General features: G+C 45.6%; 1 protein-coding gene across 10 annotated transcripts in view; it reads left to right on the plus strand.

Moving 5' to 3' along the window:
• tox2 (TOX high mobility group box family member 2) overlaps positions 1-15859 on the plus strand; it is a 225498-nt gene that overhangs the window by 116355 nt on the left and 93284 nt on the right. For all 10 annotated transcript variants that reach the window (XR_013578398.1, XM_078554782.1, XM_078554781.1 and 7 more), the window contains one exon: positions 8874-8939. Coding sequence is in view for 9 of the 10 variants with exons in the window: in XM_078554782.1 (XP_078410908.1) it covers positions 8874-8939 (66 nt within the window). In the remaining variant the exon portion in view is untranslated. The remainder of the gene's footprint in view (positions 1-8873; positions 8940-15859) is intronic.

Below are 15859 nucleotides of genomic sequence, written 5' to 3' on the forward strand. Positions count from 1 at the left end.
TTTTACAGCTGCCTTTTGCCACAGTCAATTATCACATAGTAATTCACACCATACGTTCTGCTAACTATTTTATTTAAAAATTTATAATTTAAATGTGTGAAAATTATTCTTCCAACCATTTACACTGCCATCATAAACTTAATCACAGAGTTCAAACGTTAGTCAGGAACAGGCGCAGAGTAAAGTTGAACACTAGCAGTATAGAGAAAGCTGAAGACTCTGCTTTAATCTGTATCTTGCTACAGAAACTCTATTATATTTTAGAAACAGGCCACAATTATTTCAGTATGAGACGATAGTGACTACACTTCAAATGTAATTAATTGACTTTGAGGTGTTTTGGAATGTCCTGAGGATGTGAAAGGTGTGATATAAATAAATGTAAATCCTTTGCTTATTAATGTTGTACAACAGGACCTACCCCATGTTGACTTAATAAATAGAAAATCTGTTATTCTCTTGCAAACATTCAGGGAGGTGAAACCTCGGAGCGAAGCATGTTACACCTCATTGGGGTTTTAGTAGTGGGTTATGGAGAGTGTTTGAAACTCAGATTTAAATCATTAAACGTTCAGCAAACAATTAAACATCTTTGTTCTTCCAAACTCCAAGTGTCTCAGGTTGCGTCTGGAGGGAATATTTTGGGCTGTTTGTCACTCGGGCAAAGTAAAGGTCTGTCACTGGAGGTGGGAATAAATAGAGAGTGTTGCAAAATTTCAAAGTGTATTAGTCTGTGTGATTTTTCTAGTTACACTTTAGCATCAGTAAAAATGCCACCATTTGGTTGAATAGCCAGGTACTCCCAGAGTGCATGTCAGGTCGGAGGTTCCAGGGTTTGGACCTTGTGACAATTAAGAAATAGCAATGGATGCTAAAATCGAGATGGTGTGTGACCTGGAGGGGAACTTGGAGGTGGTGGCGTCCCCCATGCATTTGCCGTATTTGTTCCTTTTAGGTTCTGGAGATCGTGGGTCTGGGAGATGCTGCCAGCCTGTAGGAGTGCTCTGTGGGGGCTGCTCTCCCAACATTGGTACCACTCCCCAGATGTTAGTGGGGAGGATTTTGTGTGGTAGACTAGGCTGGGTGTCCGATTTGATGCTGAGTTTGTAGACAAGTGATCGATGTATTTTGGCGTGATTACATCATGTGATTGAAAGCCATTGAAAGATCTATAAGTGATAGTTTCCAGTGTAATTTGTCATATTTAACCAGAAATGAGTAGGATCTATCCCACCAGGGCCTAGAAATCTTAAAGTCATGAGTTACAGAAACACGAACTAAGTTCTCTGTAAAAGTTTATTTTCACACATAGTTTGAGGTTTTTTTCAATTCTTTGTTAGGCTGTGTGGGGCGGTGTGGGGGATGCAGGGAGGCTGTAGGAAGGTTTGTGGTTAATCGCAACTGTTTTTTCCAGATACACATCGTGCTATAAAGCCCGAAAGGTTCTCTTTCATTCATATTGGTTTCGTCGCCTGACTCAAGGTGACACAGTCACAGAGATCTTTTCACTTTTATTTTCTTTGTTCTCCAGTTTTTCTCTCTCCCCCCACACCCCACCCCCCCACCCACCCCTGCTCTCCTGAAGGCAGGATGCAGTTACCATTCAGCCCATCGAGCCTGTGCCAGCTCTTTGAGAGAGCTGTCCAATCAGATCCACACACCTGCTCTCTCTCTCTCTCTCTCCATTGATCAGCAAATTTTCCTTTTTAAGTTCAACAACAGTCGGCAGCTCCACCATCCTGTCCAAAGGAGTCAATATTTGGGCATCAACCTAAGCAGAGAGCCAATGAGGGAGCTTCTCAGGGTGATTTTAACGTAATGTTGAGGCATGATTGGAGAAATTGAGCCATTTTTATTCAACTGACAATGTTCGAGAGTTACAGAAGGATCCGACTCCTGGCAAATTCTCTGGACCATGTTGTTCTTTAGAACAAGCTGATTCTCAACGTTTAGGCTGGGATTTTCCCCGCCCACTGGTGTTCGGTGGTGTGACCGGGCAATATGGCGAGAAAGCCAAAAATCGCCTTCACAAAGTCGTGGGGGTGAGGCTGGGAGGGCGTGGAGGGAGTATGGGGAGAGGAGTGGGTAATGGGGGAGAAGGTGGCAACTGAGGCTGGAGGAAGGAGTTGGGGGGGTGGTTGAAGGACTAAGGATGGGGTCACAGGTTAAGGGGACTCGGAGGGAGAGGACAGCCTCTGAGATTCCTGAGTGGATGACCCGGGATGTCCAGTTGCCCCACATCCTCCCTTCGAGTGCCCGAGGGCCTCGGCTGACTCCTTGAGGGGAAGGAGCACCTGGAGGGATGTTGAGAAACCCCATTTCCCTCTCGCGTTGCCACTGCAGGAACTCACCCATGGCTCCCGTGATGGAGTGCGGGTCTGGACCAGGGTCTCCATGGCATCCGCCATCCTCCCCATGGAGACCTCCATATGCGCACATGTGAACACCACTTCATCAGAGAGAAGGTAGACGCACATCTCTGGCTCAAGTACCACTCTGCCAAGGGCTCCCAACAGCTCTGCATAAATGTTCCCTCTCCTTCTGCCCACTCTCCACGATGAGTTGGAAGGCTGACTCCAGAGGCTCATCATCTGACTCGGGCCTCACAGATGCCTCTTCCCCAGCAGTCCTCTGAGTGCCGGGGAGCTCACCGAACCTGCCTCCTCCTGCTGTGGACACAGGTCCATACGGTGACCACCAGATTGTGAACCTGAGCCTGCTCTAGATCGAGGTCCCACCGAGGTGTGTGTCTCTGCGCTGGTGGAGGGTGTGGGTAAGCGCTGTGACGGGTCTTCCAGGCTGCTTATCTCCAGCTCTTCAATGGAGGAGATGTCCTATTGGCTGGAGGTGAGGATGTGGATGGAGCTGAGGGACTGGCTGGCTGAGGGTGTCAGTCGCTTGGCAGAGCTCCCTGTGAACCAAAGTAGGGATAATGAGTGCTTGGCAGCAGAGTCAAAAACAGGAGAGAGAGGCACTCACAGTTGTGTTGAGAGAGGGATGATGTGGTGCAGGATCCTCACGAGGGTGTTCACCACCGACCTCACCGTCACCACAGGCAGGGTCCACACCCTCACCGTCACCGCAGGCACGGTCCACACCCTCACCGTCACCGCAGGCACGGTCCACACCCTCACCAGTCAGCGCGATGGCTGCTCCTCACAGTGAGTGAGGGGCCTAATGTGGGCCACTCCACCCCCCCAGTCTGGGACCTCTTCCTGCTGATGTGAGCCAGCTTCTCTTGCATGAAAACAGATGGAGGGAGTGTGAGCAGGACCCATGGCACTGAGTGGAATGTTTGTATGGTGAGCGGAGACACGGACAGGATGAGGAAGCGAACTCGAGAGGATATGATCCTGATGGGGATGTGAGGGTGTGTGTGAGGGTTAGTGGTGTTGTCCCTTGAGGTGTGAGATCCCTGTGGGTGTGTGATGGGTTTGTGAGTGTGTGAGTTGAGAGTAACAAGAAGAATGACTTACCCTGGCAGAACGGATGAGACCATTCATCCTGTAGCGGCACTGGGTGGCTGTCCTCTTGTGCAGGGCATTGGTGGCAACCTCCACTTCCCAAGCCAGATTAGTGAGGTTGCTGTCCATCCTGAGGCCAGATCTGGGGTAGAGGACATCATGGTGAGCCTCCACGGTGTCCAAAAGGTGCTTGAGGGATGTGTCACTGAACCTGGGGGCTGCAGTCTTCTTGCCTTTTGGGGCCATGTCTTCTTTGCAGTAATCCTGGGCGGGAAGCACTGAGGGGTGTGCACATGACTGGACTTTAAATATGGTGCCTGGCGTGGTGAAGCAGCGAGGCGATGGTGTGGTGGGTGAATGAGAGCCAACCTGCCATGTTTCTCAGGAATGCATAATTAATGCAGTGGGTTTGGGACGATACAGCGTGAAAAGCCACCATTGCGGCCAGCAGGTAAACTCTGGGACGATTCTGCCTTTAATCTCTCTAGGAATTCGGAGTGGAAGGGTGACTATGTCACAATACAATCAGGCCTCTATCAGCCCCTAGGGGAACCATTTAATTTAATGTAGATTCCAAAAGAGCTTCCTTCCAAATGACAGAGAAAATCCATACACTTTGAGCCATGCAGCTCGCCACCAGCCAGCATCAGAGTGTTACCCAGGTGTACAGCAAACCGGCACCATATAGGTGAAAGGTAGACAGCTAAAGCTTCTAAAAGCCTGCACAGATACTGAGACAACTGAATCTGAGAGGAGCAAGATGTGGCATTGTTCATTTTGAGTTGAAAGATTGATTTTGCCCTTTTCAGGAGTTGACCTTTCTTCACTCTCTATTCCTGTTAGGATCATAACAAATGTCCAACTGAAACATTGGTCAGTTTGTCAAGCGCAATGTGCATTATCTCCGAGTCTAGGCTGTTGTCTATGAGGCCGTGAGGACAGTCCTTTGCTGTTAAGTTTATGATGACAGCATAAAATGTTTGAAAGATTTAGTCACCTGACCCATTCCCTTTTCTGAACTGTGATCAGTTGGCGCATTTTAAAGCGGACAGGAGATTAGGCAGAAATGTGTACATTTTAACAATAGCAGTGATGTCGCTTTAAGAACTGCCTTTCCCAGGTTTGGTGAATGTAGGCAGAGGATTTTGGTTTTACTGATAATTTTGTGGAACAATTGCCTACGCCTATTGAACTAGCCTAATTTTCATTTGGTTGGAATCAATGAAGTCAAATTTCCCCATTAGAAACCTGCAACTTATATCCTGAACATTACAATTCAGCAAGAAACATACAGCCACAATTCACAAAACCTCTGCAACTGGCACTGTGGTAATCTGAGGTGTAATACACCTTTAAGAGACTGTGAGCAGATTGACCACGTGACTATAAGACCCAATAGCTGTGTAACGCGGTCTACCAGGTTAATGTTAGGCAGAGTAGGGGCTGGCTGGAGAAGCACACATCATGTTAGTGCTCTGTCGTTTGCGTAAATAAATAGTATGTGCTTCATTTCATATTGGTCTCGGCATCTGCAGTGAATTACAATCAGTTCACCTGCTGGCAGATAAGCGTGAAACCGATTCCTGAGCAAAGCGACCCCATAGCTAAAACATTACAGGCGCTAACCTGGTTCCCTCGGTAGCTCCCTCACCTGGATGTCAAAAAGTGGTGGCTTCAAACCTCCCTTCAGGACTGCAGCGCGCTGTCTTTAGATGAGATGTCAAACTGTGGACACATCTATCAGTGATCCCGGGACACCCTCAGAGAGGAACAGAGAGGTTCACCGAAAACCAGCCGACAACATAAAAAGCAAATTAACTGATCTCATTTCTATTTATGGGACCTTGCTGTGTTTCGCAAGCTCTTGCATTTTGAAATACATGGTGGCTTTGAAATGTTTTCAGGAGACGGTGATAACGCTCAGTCTTTTCTTGCTTTATGATGAAACCACATTACACAGCCTGAAATACAAGCTGATTTATAGAACAATGTGGAGTCTGCGTTCGTGTGACAGGAATTCATCTCCCAATGATGCATTTTCCCCAGACATATGCAGGAAATTTTTAACATAGCTTCTAATTCCTGCAGACTGGGGAAGGACAATTGCCAAGACATGTTACAACATGAACATTTTAATAACTTCTAGATGACAAAAACAATGTAAAGATACATTGACAAACGTAATGTAAATTGCTAAACAATGATTTTTCACAGACTTGAAAAAGCATATGGAATCTTGAGTACAAAAGCAGGGAAGTGATACTGAACCTTTATAAAGCCCTGGTTCAGCCACAATTAGAGTATTGTGTCCAGTTCTGGTCACCACACTTTAGGAAGGATGGGAGGGTCCTTGAGAGGGTGCGGAGGGAATTTACCAGAATGGTTCCAGGGATGAGGGATTTTAGCTACAAGGTTGGGTTGGAGAAGCTGGGGTTGTTCTCCTTGGAGCGAAGGAGGTTGAGGAGGGATCTGATCGAGGTGTACAAGATTATGACAAGTTTAGATAAGGTAGACAAAGAAAAACTGTTCCCATTGGCTGATGGCACAAGGACTAGGAGACACAGGTTTAATATTTTGGGCAGGAGAAGCAGGGGGAATATGGGAAAGGACCTTTTTACACAGTGGGTGGTAATGACCTGGAACTCGCTGCTCACAAGAGGGGTGGAAGTGGAGATGATGAATGATTTCAAAAGGAAATTGGATGAGCACTTGAGGGAGGTAAGCTTGCAGGGCTACGGGGATAGAGCAGGGGAATGGGCCTGACTGTATTACTCTACAGAGTAGGCTGAATGTCCTTCTGTGCCATTATGACCATGACTGTGTGAAAGTTCAGAAGATTCTGCAAGAAAGGGTGTGAAATAAGGATACAGCTATTATACATTGGTAGGTTGGGAGCAAGGAGAGAAGACAGGCAGAAAGAACATCGTACAGAAGCTAACAAGGTTGTGGGACAGAGATTCTAAGGGGGAACATTGAAGAGCAAGTGTAATTAGTTCGACAACAATGATTCAGGAGAGGGACAGGATTGAGGATATGGTAAGCGGGTCAGTAAGACACTTACTGTCTCGTCTTGTCCAGAACAGTAGAACTACATGTCACAGCCTGAGCTTAAAGGAGGTAAATACAAAACCAATCTGTGGAGTAAGCGAGTGGTCAATGTCTGGAACAGGGCCCCTACAGAAGCAGTGGAAGTGGTTATTGAAATGCAAATAGGATGAATTCCATTCGAATGCAGTGATTTAAGACATGACATGGTAAGTGGAGCATGCTTGGGAGAAACAGGTGACTTTGGGCCTGTGGTTCCCAAAGCTGACCCCCAGTGAGGGTGTCCCTCATCTCATGTTTGGGTCCGATATGGAGTAATCAATAGAGATTGATCACTCTGATTAGTCTGTGTGAATCCATGTGATTACCAGGATAGTAGAAGGTGAACTAGATGGACTGTGGTTCTAATTTTGTCTCGCAGTTCCTAGATTCTGATGTTGCAATGCATTTGAAAGCTGTCAGAAGCATCAGCCAAATGGGTCTTTATGGTGCTAAAATTTCTAAAATTCCCATGTTGTGTACCTGGTGATGGAGTTCCCGCATTGGTTATCCTTAATTTCCTAGCCAAACGCCCCGAGACTGTTAGAATCACAGTGGAAATCCAGGTCTCTATGTTATATCATTAAAATCTTACAGCTTGGAAGGAGACCATTCAGCCTATCATGTCTGTGCTGGCTCATTGAAAGAGCTGTAGTCCTGCAAATTCTTTCTCTTTGGAAACTACTATTGAACCGCAGTGGATTCCAGTCCATTATCATTATATTATGAATTTCATATTTGAACTGCAATTTGCTTGTGCAGAATCTCTCTGTAAATGAGTCAGCAGCAATGGTAAAATGGAGTCTTTTAAGCAGTGCGGAGGCATGGCTGTGTTGTAATGTATTTTGTTGGGCTGTTATTCTGGTAAAACATGACTCTCATTGATGAAGCCTCCATGAAGCAGCTTCCTACTGCCCATACTGACAGTAAGAGTGGTAAAATTGTAATATGGACTAATGTGGGAGTGGAGGTGGGGGGAGTCCATATTCTAGTTGCCTCCCTGGGAAAGCTCATATCACAATCATTATCATAATCAACAAACTCTTAATCCAGCTTTGTGATAATGACTTCATAGTGACTACAGAAAGATTGACCAAACTGAGAGTGTTAACCAGTATTGATCTAGATATAGTCCTCAACTCCATTCCCAATCATAATGAAACTGTTCTCAGTTGAATGACTGATCTGCATCCCACTGAGATTGTAAATTCAAGAAATTAAAGGCTGTCACTTTTTGTAAGTCACGTGTACTGTAAGTTTTACATTTCGAGCTTTACTGTTTAAATTATTGTTTAGAGAGGGCTGGTGATTAACCCTTAACAACAACAACTTACATTTATATAACATCATTAATGTAATGAAACATCCCAAGATGCTTCACAGGAGCATTATGAAACAAAATATGACACTTCAGCGCCACACTGTCCGCCACAAAAGTTCAGTAATCGCTAATTCACAAGCTGCCTTGATGGAATCTCTGACACAGGAGACAGTTTGAAATGTGCAAATCTTCTGTGCTTCAATTGAAATTTTCTCTGTGATATCACCAGTTATTCTTCACAATGAAACAATTTGTTGAGTTGATGCTTGTTTTGTTGTGTGTTTGCATGTGTGCGTGTGTGTGTGATTGTGTATGGTGTGTGTGTGTGATATATATGTGTGCATGTGTGTGTGTGTGGGATATGTATGTGAGTGTGTGTGCGTGTGTGTGTGCCTGTGGTATGTATGTGAGTGTGTGTGTGGTGTGTGTGTGTGTGTTTGTGTGTGGTATGTATGTGAGTGTGTGTGGTGTGTGTATGGTGTGTGAGAGTGTGTGTGTGTATGGTGTGTGCGTGTTTGTGTGAGAAGGTGGGATCGCCCTGACATTATATCACATGCCCTTTCCCGATGACATTTGTGGTCTGCTTCTCTCATCTTGTATTTATTTTTTTAATGAAGCATTTCTTCATTCACCCATTGTGATTAATATAAGAAACGTGTGCGAGAATCCTCACAAATTGTGACTCAAACCTCCCATTTGATTAGTGGTTGGAGGGAAGTTGTTCATTCTTGCTGCATAAACCAGTAATTACCCTGCTCTTTAATGAACTCCAGTTATTGATTCAGTTATTTAAGATTAGGTAATCTTGCCTAAGTGTTTAGTGAGTTTGTATTATGGAGAAAATGATGAATCGGCTGCCTCAGTGCGTCAGTTAGCAAGTGCATAGCTACTTGCAATTCTCAGCCACCCATGGAGCAGGGAAGTCTTAACGTTAATTCTCTGAAACTTTGTCTATTTGACGTTCCTCAAATGCTGATTTTTTTTTTGTTTTTCTTCCGTTTCAGTTTGATGGGGACAATATGTATATGAGTCTGACCGATGCCAACCAGGATTACCTGCCTGCCAATCAGGTACGTGAACAGAGGCTTGAATCCCCTTGTTTCTTTCATGTATAAAGAATGCAAATGGTAGAAATCTAGATGCTTTGTGCCTATTTTTTTTGGAAGTGTACGTTGTACCAATTTAGCAGTGACACAGTTGACATCCAATCTATGCAGTAATAGGTCCAGCTGAATTCACGGGGCTGACATTTAGGTGAACCGACATCTTCCTAAAACAGGTGTAAGAATGTGAATCAGGGCCTCGCGCCCATTAAAGAAACCCACTTCAAAACTGGTCGATGATGAGCAAGGCGAGAGTTGGATCTCCTGTGCTCAGGATTCCTCAGTAGCCCACGTGGCTTTCAATAACAGGTAGTTAAAACATTTAAAAATATAAAACAGGCACTCCCCGTGGAGCCAGGAGGAACAGAGCAGTGATTGCCACCCTTCCCCATCCAGTAACACCCCGCTCAGGACTCCCCGAGAGCCGGGTAGGGAGGCTGCCTGACATCAATGTCTTTGCTTAGCCGAGAGATCTGAGGATCAATTTGCCCCACTCGGTGGGCCTGTCGTTTTAAGCACTCGCTCACCAATTTAACTTCTAGGCCCAGGAATTGAGAGCCTTCATCTCTTGATAGGGTTGCCAACCCTCCAGGAATGCCCTGGAGTCTCCAGGGATTAAAGATTAATTCCAGGAACGGCAAACCCGGGGAGGAAAATCATTGACTGGGCACTAAAGAAAAGGACATTTGTTCACCTTTGAACAACTCTGCCCACTCTTTATACATCAAAAAAGGTTGATTGACGGTCAAAAATCATCCAATCAGCCAACCAATTAATCTGTTCACTTTCCAAGTGGCCAAGGAAGGGAGGCTGGGTGACCAATAGCAGGAGGGGAACTTGGAGGTGGGAGGTCATGTGATGACATCACCAGGGGTCCATGCAAGCAGAGTTGGCAACCCTATCTCTAGACTGTCATGGTGACCATAAAACTATCATCGATTGTCATAAAAAACCCCTTCTGGTTCACTAATGCCCTTTAGGGGAGGAAATCTGCCGTCCTTACCTGGTCTGGCCTACATGTGACTCCAGACCCACAGCAATGTGGTCGACTCTTATCCATTGTCTGAAATGGCCTGGCAAGCCACTCAGCTCAAGGGCAACTAAGGATGGGCACCAAATGTCGCGGCCCACGTCCCCATGAAAGAATAAAGAAAAGGTGGTATCCTGATCTCAGTTACTCTGTCCCACACGGTGGGAAGGTGAAGGGTTGCACAAGAAACGAACAAATAACCAGTACATCTAAAAACATAAATTTCACCCCAACTTGGCAAATTGCTGCAGGCGACAACAACATGTCCCCCTAAGGGCTCAGGTTCATTAAAACTGCTCCAACCTCTTTCACTGTGCTGATGGATCAGGTAAAACAGTATGACAACAGTATCGGCAATACGTCTCCAAGCGACTGGTGCTGTCATGGCCCTGTGCTTGGCAAATGTACAAGCTGCATTTGTATAGTGCCTTTAACGTGAAGAAGTGGAATGATAAACCCCACGGGGAGGTAGCAAATAGGACAAGAGGAATCATGAAACAAGTTGGAAGTGAACAGCAGGCAGGCTGATTGGAGGTAACTTCCCCAGCACTTGTCAGTCGGCGTCAGGGATTGTGGAGCTTGTGTTGTTTTGAATCTGAAGCAAACAATAAGCAATGTTGGGAGGATTTAGCTCACCCCCCACCCCCGATTCGACCCTTTGTCTGCATGTTTGACCTGGATGCCAGGTCAACTAAATGCACCATTAGACCTCACCCCAGTCTCTCAACCTTAGCTGTACCAAAAGGAACCTGCGCACTACCTGTCCGCAATTTTAAAAAGGTACATTTTTGCGAATTAGCAGAAAAGTTTGAGAAAACAGGGAGATAGATATTGCAAACCAACAACCACAGCCGACCCCCTGAATAATGGCACCATCTTCAGGATAAAGCACAGTCAACTGCCTGGTATACAGCAACACCCCACCCCGTCACCCCTCCCCCTTCCACTGTCTGCACCCCGCCCCCCACGGGACAGGAAGCACCGAAAATGGCTCTTCAAAAGGCCTGACACCATTGTGCACAAAATGGACAATAAAATCTGGGTCAACGGCAGCCAGTGAGGCTCATCAATTATTCCTGTGACCTGGCTGCGTCTTCTCTCAACTCATTGAGCAATTCGACAAAAAATATTAGGTCAGCTATCTTTACTTTGGAAAGTAAGAGCAACTCCGAACCTTTATTCTCTCGACCCCGACAAACACACCCAGCAATCTGATTAGCGTTGCCCCCGTATCACTGGCCGGAGGTTTACCGTCCCTTCTCATTCCTTTTGACCTCTCCCTTCGGCGGCCCCACTCTCCTCTGCAGTCAACCTTCAACGCACTGCTCTCTCCTCTTCCCATTCATGTTATAGAAGGAGGCCATTCGGCCCACGGAGCCTGTGCTGGCTCCTTCACAAAGCTATCCCATTAGTCCCACTCCCCTTGTTGTTTCCCTATTGCTCTGCAAAGGTCTCTCCACTCAGTTATTTGTTCAATTCCCTTTTCTAGGATATTACTGAATCCATTTCCATCTTTCAGGCTACGTCCCAAAAGAAATCAACGTTGAATTTTCTCCAATGGTTGCTCCTCCCATGACCACATGTTGGCCATCTACTTGACTCTACCCTTGGTGCCCTCATCCCCCTCAGCAATATATCATCATTCAGAAACACTTGGCCGTGGGTGTGATTGGGGTAAAGGTGGTTGTCTGAATTGTCCTGTCCCCGGCACATCACAGTCTAGCCTCACACATGCAGAGTGGATACATGGCTGAGTTACTGGAGGGAAGCCTAGATTCTGCTGAACCCTATCGGTTAAAATTATTGCCAACCTTTTACCTTCACGGACACATTTATAATAACAATAAATAATAAAAACCAAAAATTCTGGAAAAGCTCAGCAGGTCTGGCAGCCTCTGTGAAGAGAGAAACAGAGTTAACATTTCGAATTCTTCAGCTCTGAAGAAGAGTCATGCGGACTCGAAACGTTAACTCTGTTTCTCTCTCCACAGAGGCTGCCAGACCTGCTGAGTTTTTCCAGCAATTTCTGTTTTTATTTCAGATACCCAGCCTCCGCAGTATTTTCCTTTTATCTTAGGACATATCTGAATTTGTGTTTTATCATTAACAAGCGGAACATTGTCCTGGTGCAGATTATGGTGCCCTGTGATATGAGTCAGTAAACACACCCACCCTCACTGTAACTAGCTTCTCAACCAATGCACAGGGAGCCCGGGGATTAAATAGAAATGGTATCATCTTTAGCAGCCAATCAAATCTTTGTGAACCTTTGACCCCTGAAATGACTGAGTCGTGTAATGAAATATGACATTTTGAAAAAAGAAGGGAGCTTGACTGTATCAGAAGTGACATCTGATCAAATTAAGGTGAACTTTTAACCTCCCCAAAAAACTTGCAGCCATATAAGTGGATCGGAGGCAGCACACAATGTAGCCTGGTCACCATGACAGAAATGTCAAGCTGAGAAGCTTACCCTATATCCATTCCAACTGATCCAAACAAAATGAGCTTTCATCTGTGATGCTGTCATCAATTCTATATTTAGTCGCAAAATTGTCTTTCCTTCCTCCCTCAATACAATGTTGTTCTGAGCTCAGAAACACTATTTAAGAAGGGTGGGAGAGATAAAGCAGGAATTTATAGACCTATTAGTTTAACATCTGTTGTGAGGAACTTACGAGAATCTGTTATGAGGGACAGAGTGAATTATCACTTGGATAAATATGAGCTGACAGGAGGGAGACAGCAGAGATTTGCAAAGAGTAAGTCAAGCCAAACTCACCTCGTTGAATAATTTGAGGAGGTCAGTAATGTGCTCAATAGCAGAGTGTCTGTGGATGTTATTTATATGGACCACCAGCAGGCACTTGATAAATTTCTCTTGAGGCTGAAAATCAGACTGAGACACAGGGCAACATATTTCTAACCTTAAACTAGAGCCAGACTGTTCAGGGGCAGAACCTGTTATTAAGGAAGTGTTACCAATGCACTTAGGGCAGCATTTTCCCTTTGTCGGGGGTGTGTTCGGGAGCGGCCACGAAACAGACGGCCGCTCGCGATCGGGCCCTGACCGCGATTTCATGCTGGCTGTCCAATTACCGGCCAGCCCGTGTTGAAAGGTGCGTTGAAATGCTCAGCGCTGGCAGGGTGGGGGCGGGAGGAGGGCGAGCGTGGAAGTCTGCGCGCGTGTGGGGTAGCACGCGCTGACCTGAGGGCACAGAGCTGCCTCAGGGAGCTGAAGAATTGGACATTGACCAATAAAGATTCTACAAATGATATAAACATGTCCCCACATGTGACTCAGTCACATGAAAAGGGACATGTTAAAGATGATGTTGAAAATGTTTTATTTTTTTTCCAATTACTGCCGAAAACCTTATCCCGCACATGGACGAGGTTTCATAAAAAACCCAAAGGCCGCCTGGTCAATTCGCCCGCCCGCCAACTGTAAGGTTGGATGAGCAGCGAAAAATAGGGTTCAGTTATTTGGTTAAGGGCCTTAACGGGCCTCTTAATTGTCGGCGGGCGCGCTGCTGACTCTCGTGCACGCCTGCCGACCAAAATATCGCGCGAGTGCGCGGTGACATCGGGACGCTCGCCCGACGTCATCACAAGAGTTTTTACGCCCGATTGGGTCGGGCACGCACCCGCCCGACAGACACAAAATCCTGCCCTGAGAGTTCGATCAGACAGAGTTAACATCGTTTTAGGAAAGGGAAATTGTGTTTGACAACTTTTTTTTAGAGTTTTTTAAAGATATAACTAGTAGGGTAGATAAAGGGGAACCAGTAGATGTAGCATACTTGGTTTTTCAAAAGACATTCACTAAGGTGTCACAAAAAAGGTTATTACACAAGATAAGGGCTCATAGAGTTGGGGTAATACATTGGCATGGATAGAGGATTGGTTAACTGACAGGAAGCAGGGAGTAGGGATAAATGGGCTGTCAGGCTGCGACTAGTGGAGGACCACAAGGATCAGTGCTGGGGCCTCAGCTATTTACAACCTATATTAATGACTTAGACAAAGAGACCGAGAGTAATGAATCTGGTTTGCTGACAATACCAAGCTGGATGAGAATGTAAGCTGTGGGGAGGACACAGAGAGGCTGCAAAGAGATATTGACAGGTTAAAATGAATGGGAAACAAGATGACAGATGGAGAATAATGCAGGGAAGTGTGAGGTTATTCACTTTGGTAGTAAGAACAGAAAAGCAGAATATTTTTTTAAAAGGCGTGAAACCTATAAATATTGATGTGTAGAGAGACTTGGGTGTACAGTAATCAAACAAGGAACAACAAAAGTATGTGGGTGCAGCTATTAATTAGGGAGGCAAATGGCATGTTGGGCTTTATTGCAAGGGGATTGGAGTACAGGAGTAAAGAAGTCTTGCTATAATTCTACAGAGTTTGATGAAGCCACACCTGGAATACTGTGTGCAGTTTTGGCCTCCATGTTTAAGGAAGGATTTCTTTGCATTGGAGGCAGTGCAGCAAAGGTTCACTACATTGGTCCCTGGGATGAGGGGGCTGTTCTGTGATGAGGGGCTGAGTAAATTCTATACTTTCTGGAGTTTAGAAGAATGAGAGGTGATCTCATTGAAATATACAAAGTTCTGGAGGGGCTTGACAAGGTAAACACTGAGAGGTTGTTTTCTCTGATTGGTGTATCCAGGACACAGGGGGCACAGTGTGAGGATAAAGGACCGATTGTTTAGGACCAAGAGGAGAAATTACTTCACTCAATGGCTTGTGAACCTTTGGAATTCTCTACCCTGTTGTGGATGCTCCATCATTTAACTGATAGATTTTTGAACTCTCCGGGAATCAAGGGAAATGGGGAGTAGGCAGGAAAGTGGCATTGAGGTAGAAGAACAGCCATGATTGTACTGAATGTCGGAGATGCCAAATGATCCACTCCAGCAACTATTTTTAATGTTTTTATCAGAAAGCATTTCTCCTCACAAAGGACAGTGAAAATCTGGAACTCTCTCCATCCCAATTGAAAATTTCATGACTGAGATCGATTGCTTTTTATTGGGTAAGGGGATTGAGGGCCACAGAGCCAAGGAAGATAAATGCAATTAAGATATACATCAGACACGATCTAAATGAATGGCGGACAGGCTCGAGGGGTTGAATGGTCTCCGCCTGCTCCTACATTCCGAGAAGATAGTGTCTTCTTGAGGGGGTATATTCCACCTGGGCTGGATACCCTTCAATTTCTCATCCAAAAGCCCATTCTCGATATGTGACATTTTGTGTTTGTGGGTTATTGAGCTGTGGAGGTACCACATGCCCAACCCTCAACATCCCAACTAGAAGCCATTTTATAGTTCTCAGGAGCAGAAACCGTGGCTAATGATTTATGAATGGCAGAGCCCACATGAGGAGCCTATTCCTACTCTCATGTCTTATGTTCTAATTATTTCCATCACTCTGTTGCCCAGTTCGTATTCAGACCGGGAAGAAACCTGGCCCTTTGCATTCTGTGTGGGTGAGCAAGCATGGGCAGAGGTCCAGATGCTGTTGCTATACCAACTGCACTCGAGTATGGGAAGCTAGTACTCCAGCATCTGCACAAACTCCTCCTCTGTCTTTGCTGGAGGGGGAGGGGGCAGTGCCCCAGGATTTGAGTTCATAGATTGTGTCCCTGTACAAGAACGAGGGCGAGTTCAGTGATTGCAACAACTGTCGAGCTTAAGCACCATGGGAAATATATTTGCCCCTGTTGCCCTTGTCAGACAGCAGATCAGATCTGAATGTGTTTGCTCTGAATTCCAGTGTGGGACGTGATTTTCCAGTCCTGCTGAGCGTCAATTGGTTTTTTGCATCCTCTCCAAATTTTACAGTCCCA

This window comes from Cetorhinus maximus, chromosome 13, assembly GCF_964194155.1.
Source record: "Cetorhinus maximus chromosome 13, sCetMax3.hap1.1, whole genome shotgun sequence".
Lineage (NCBI taxonomy): Eukaryota > Metazoa > Chordata > Chondrichthyes > Lamniformes > Cetorhinidae > Cetorhinus > Cetorhinus maximus.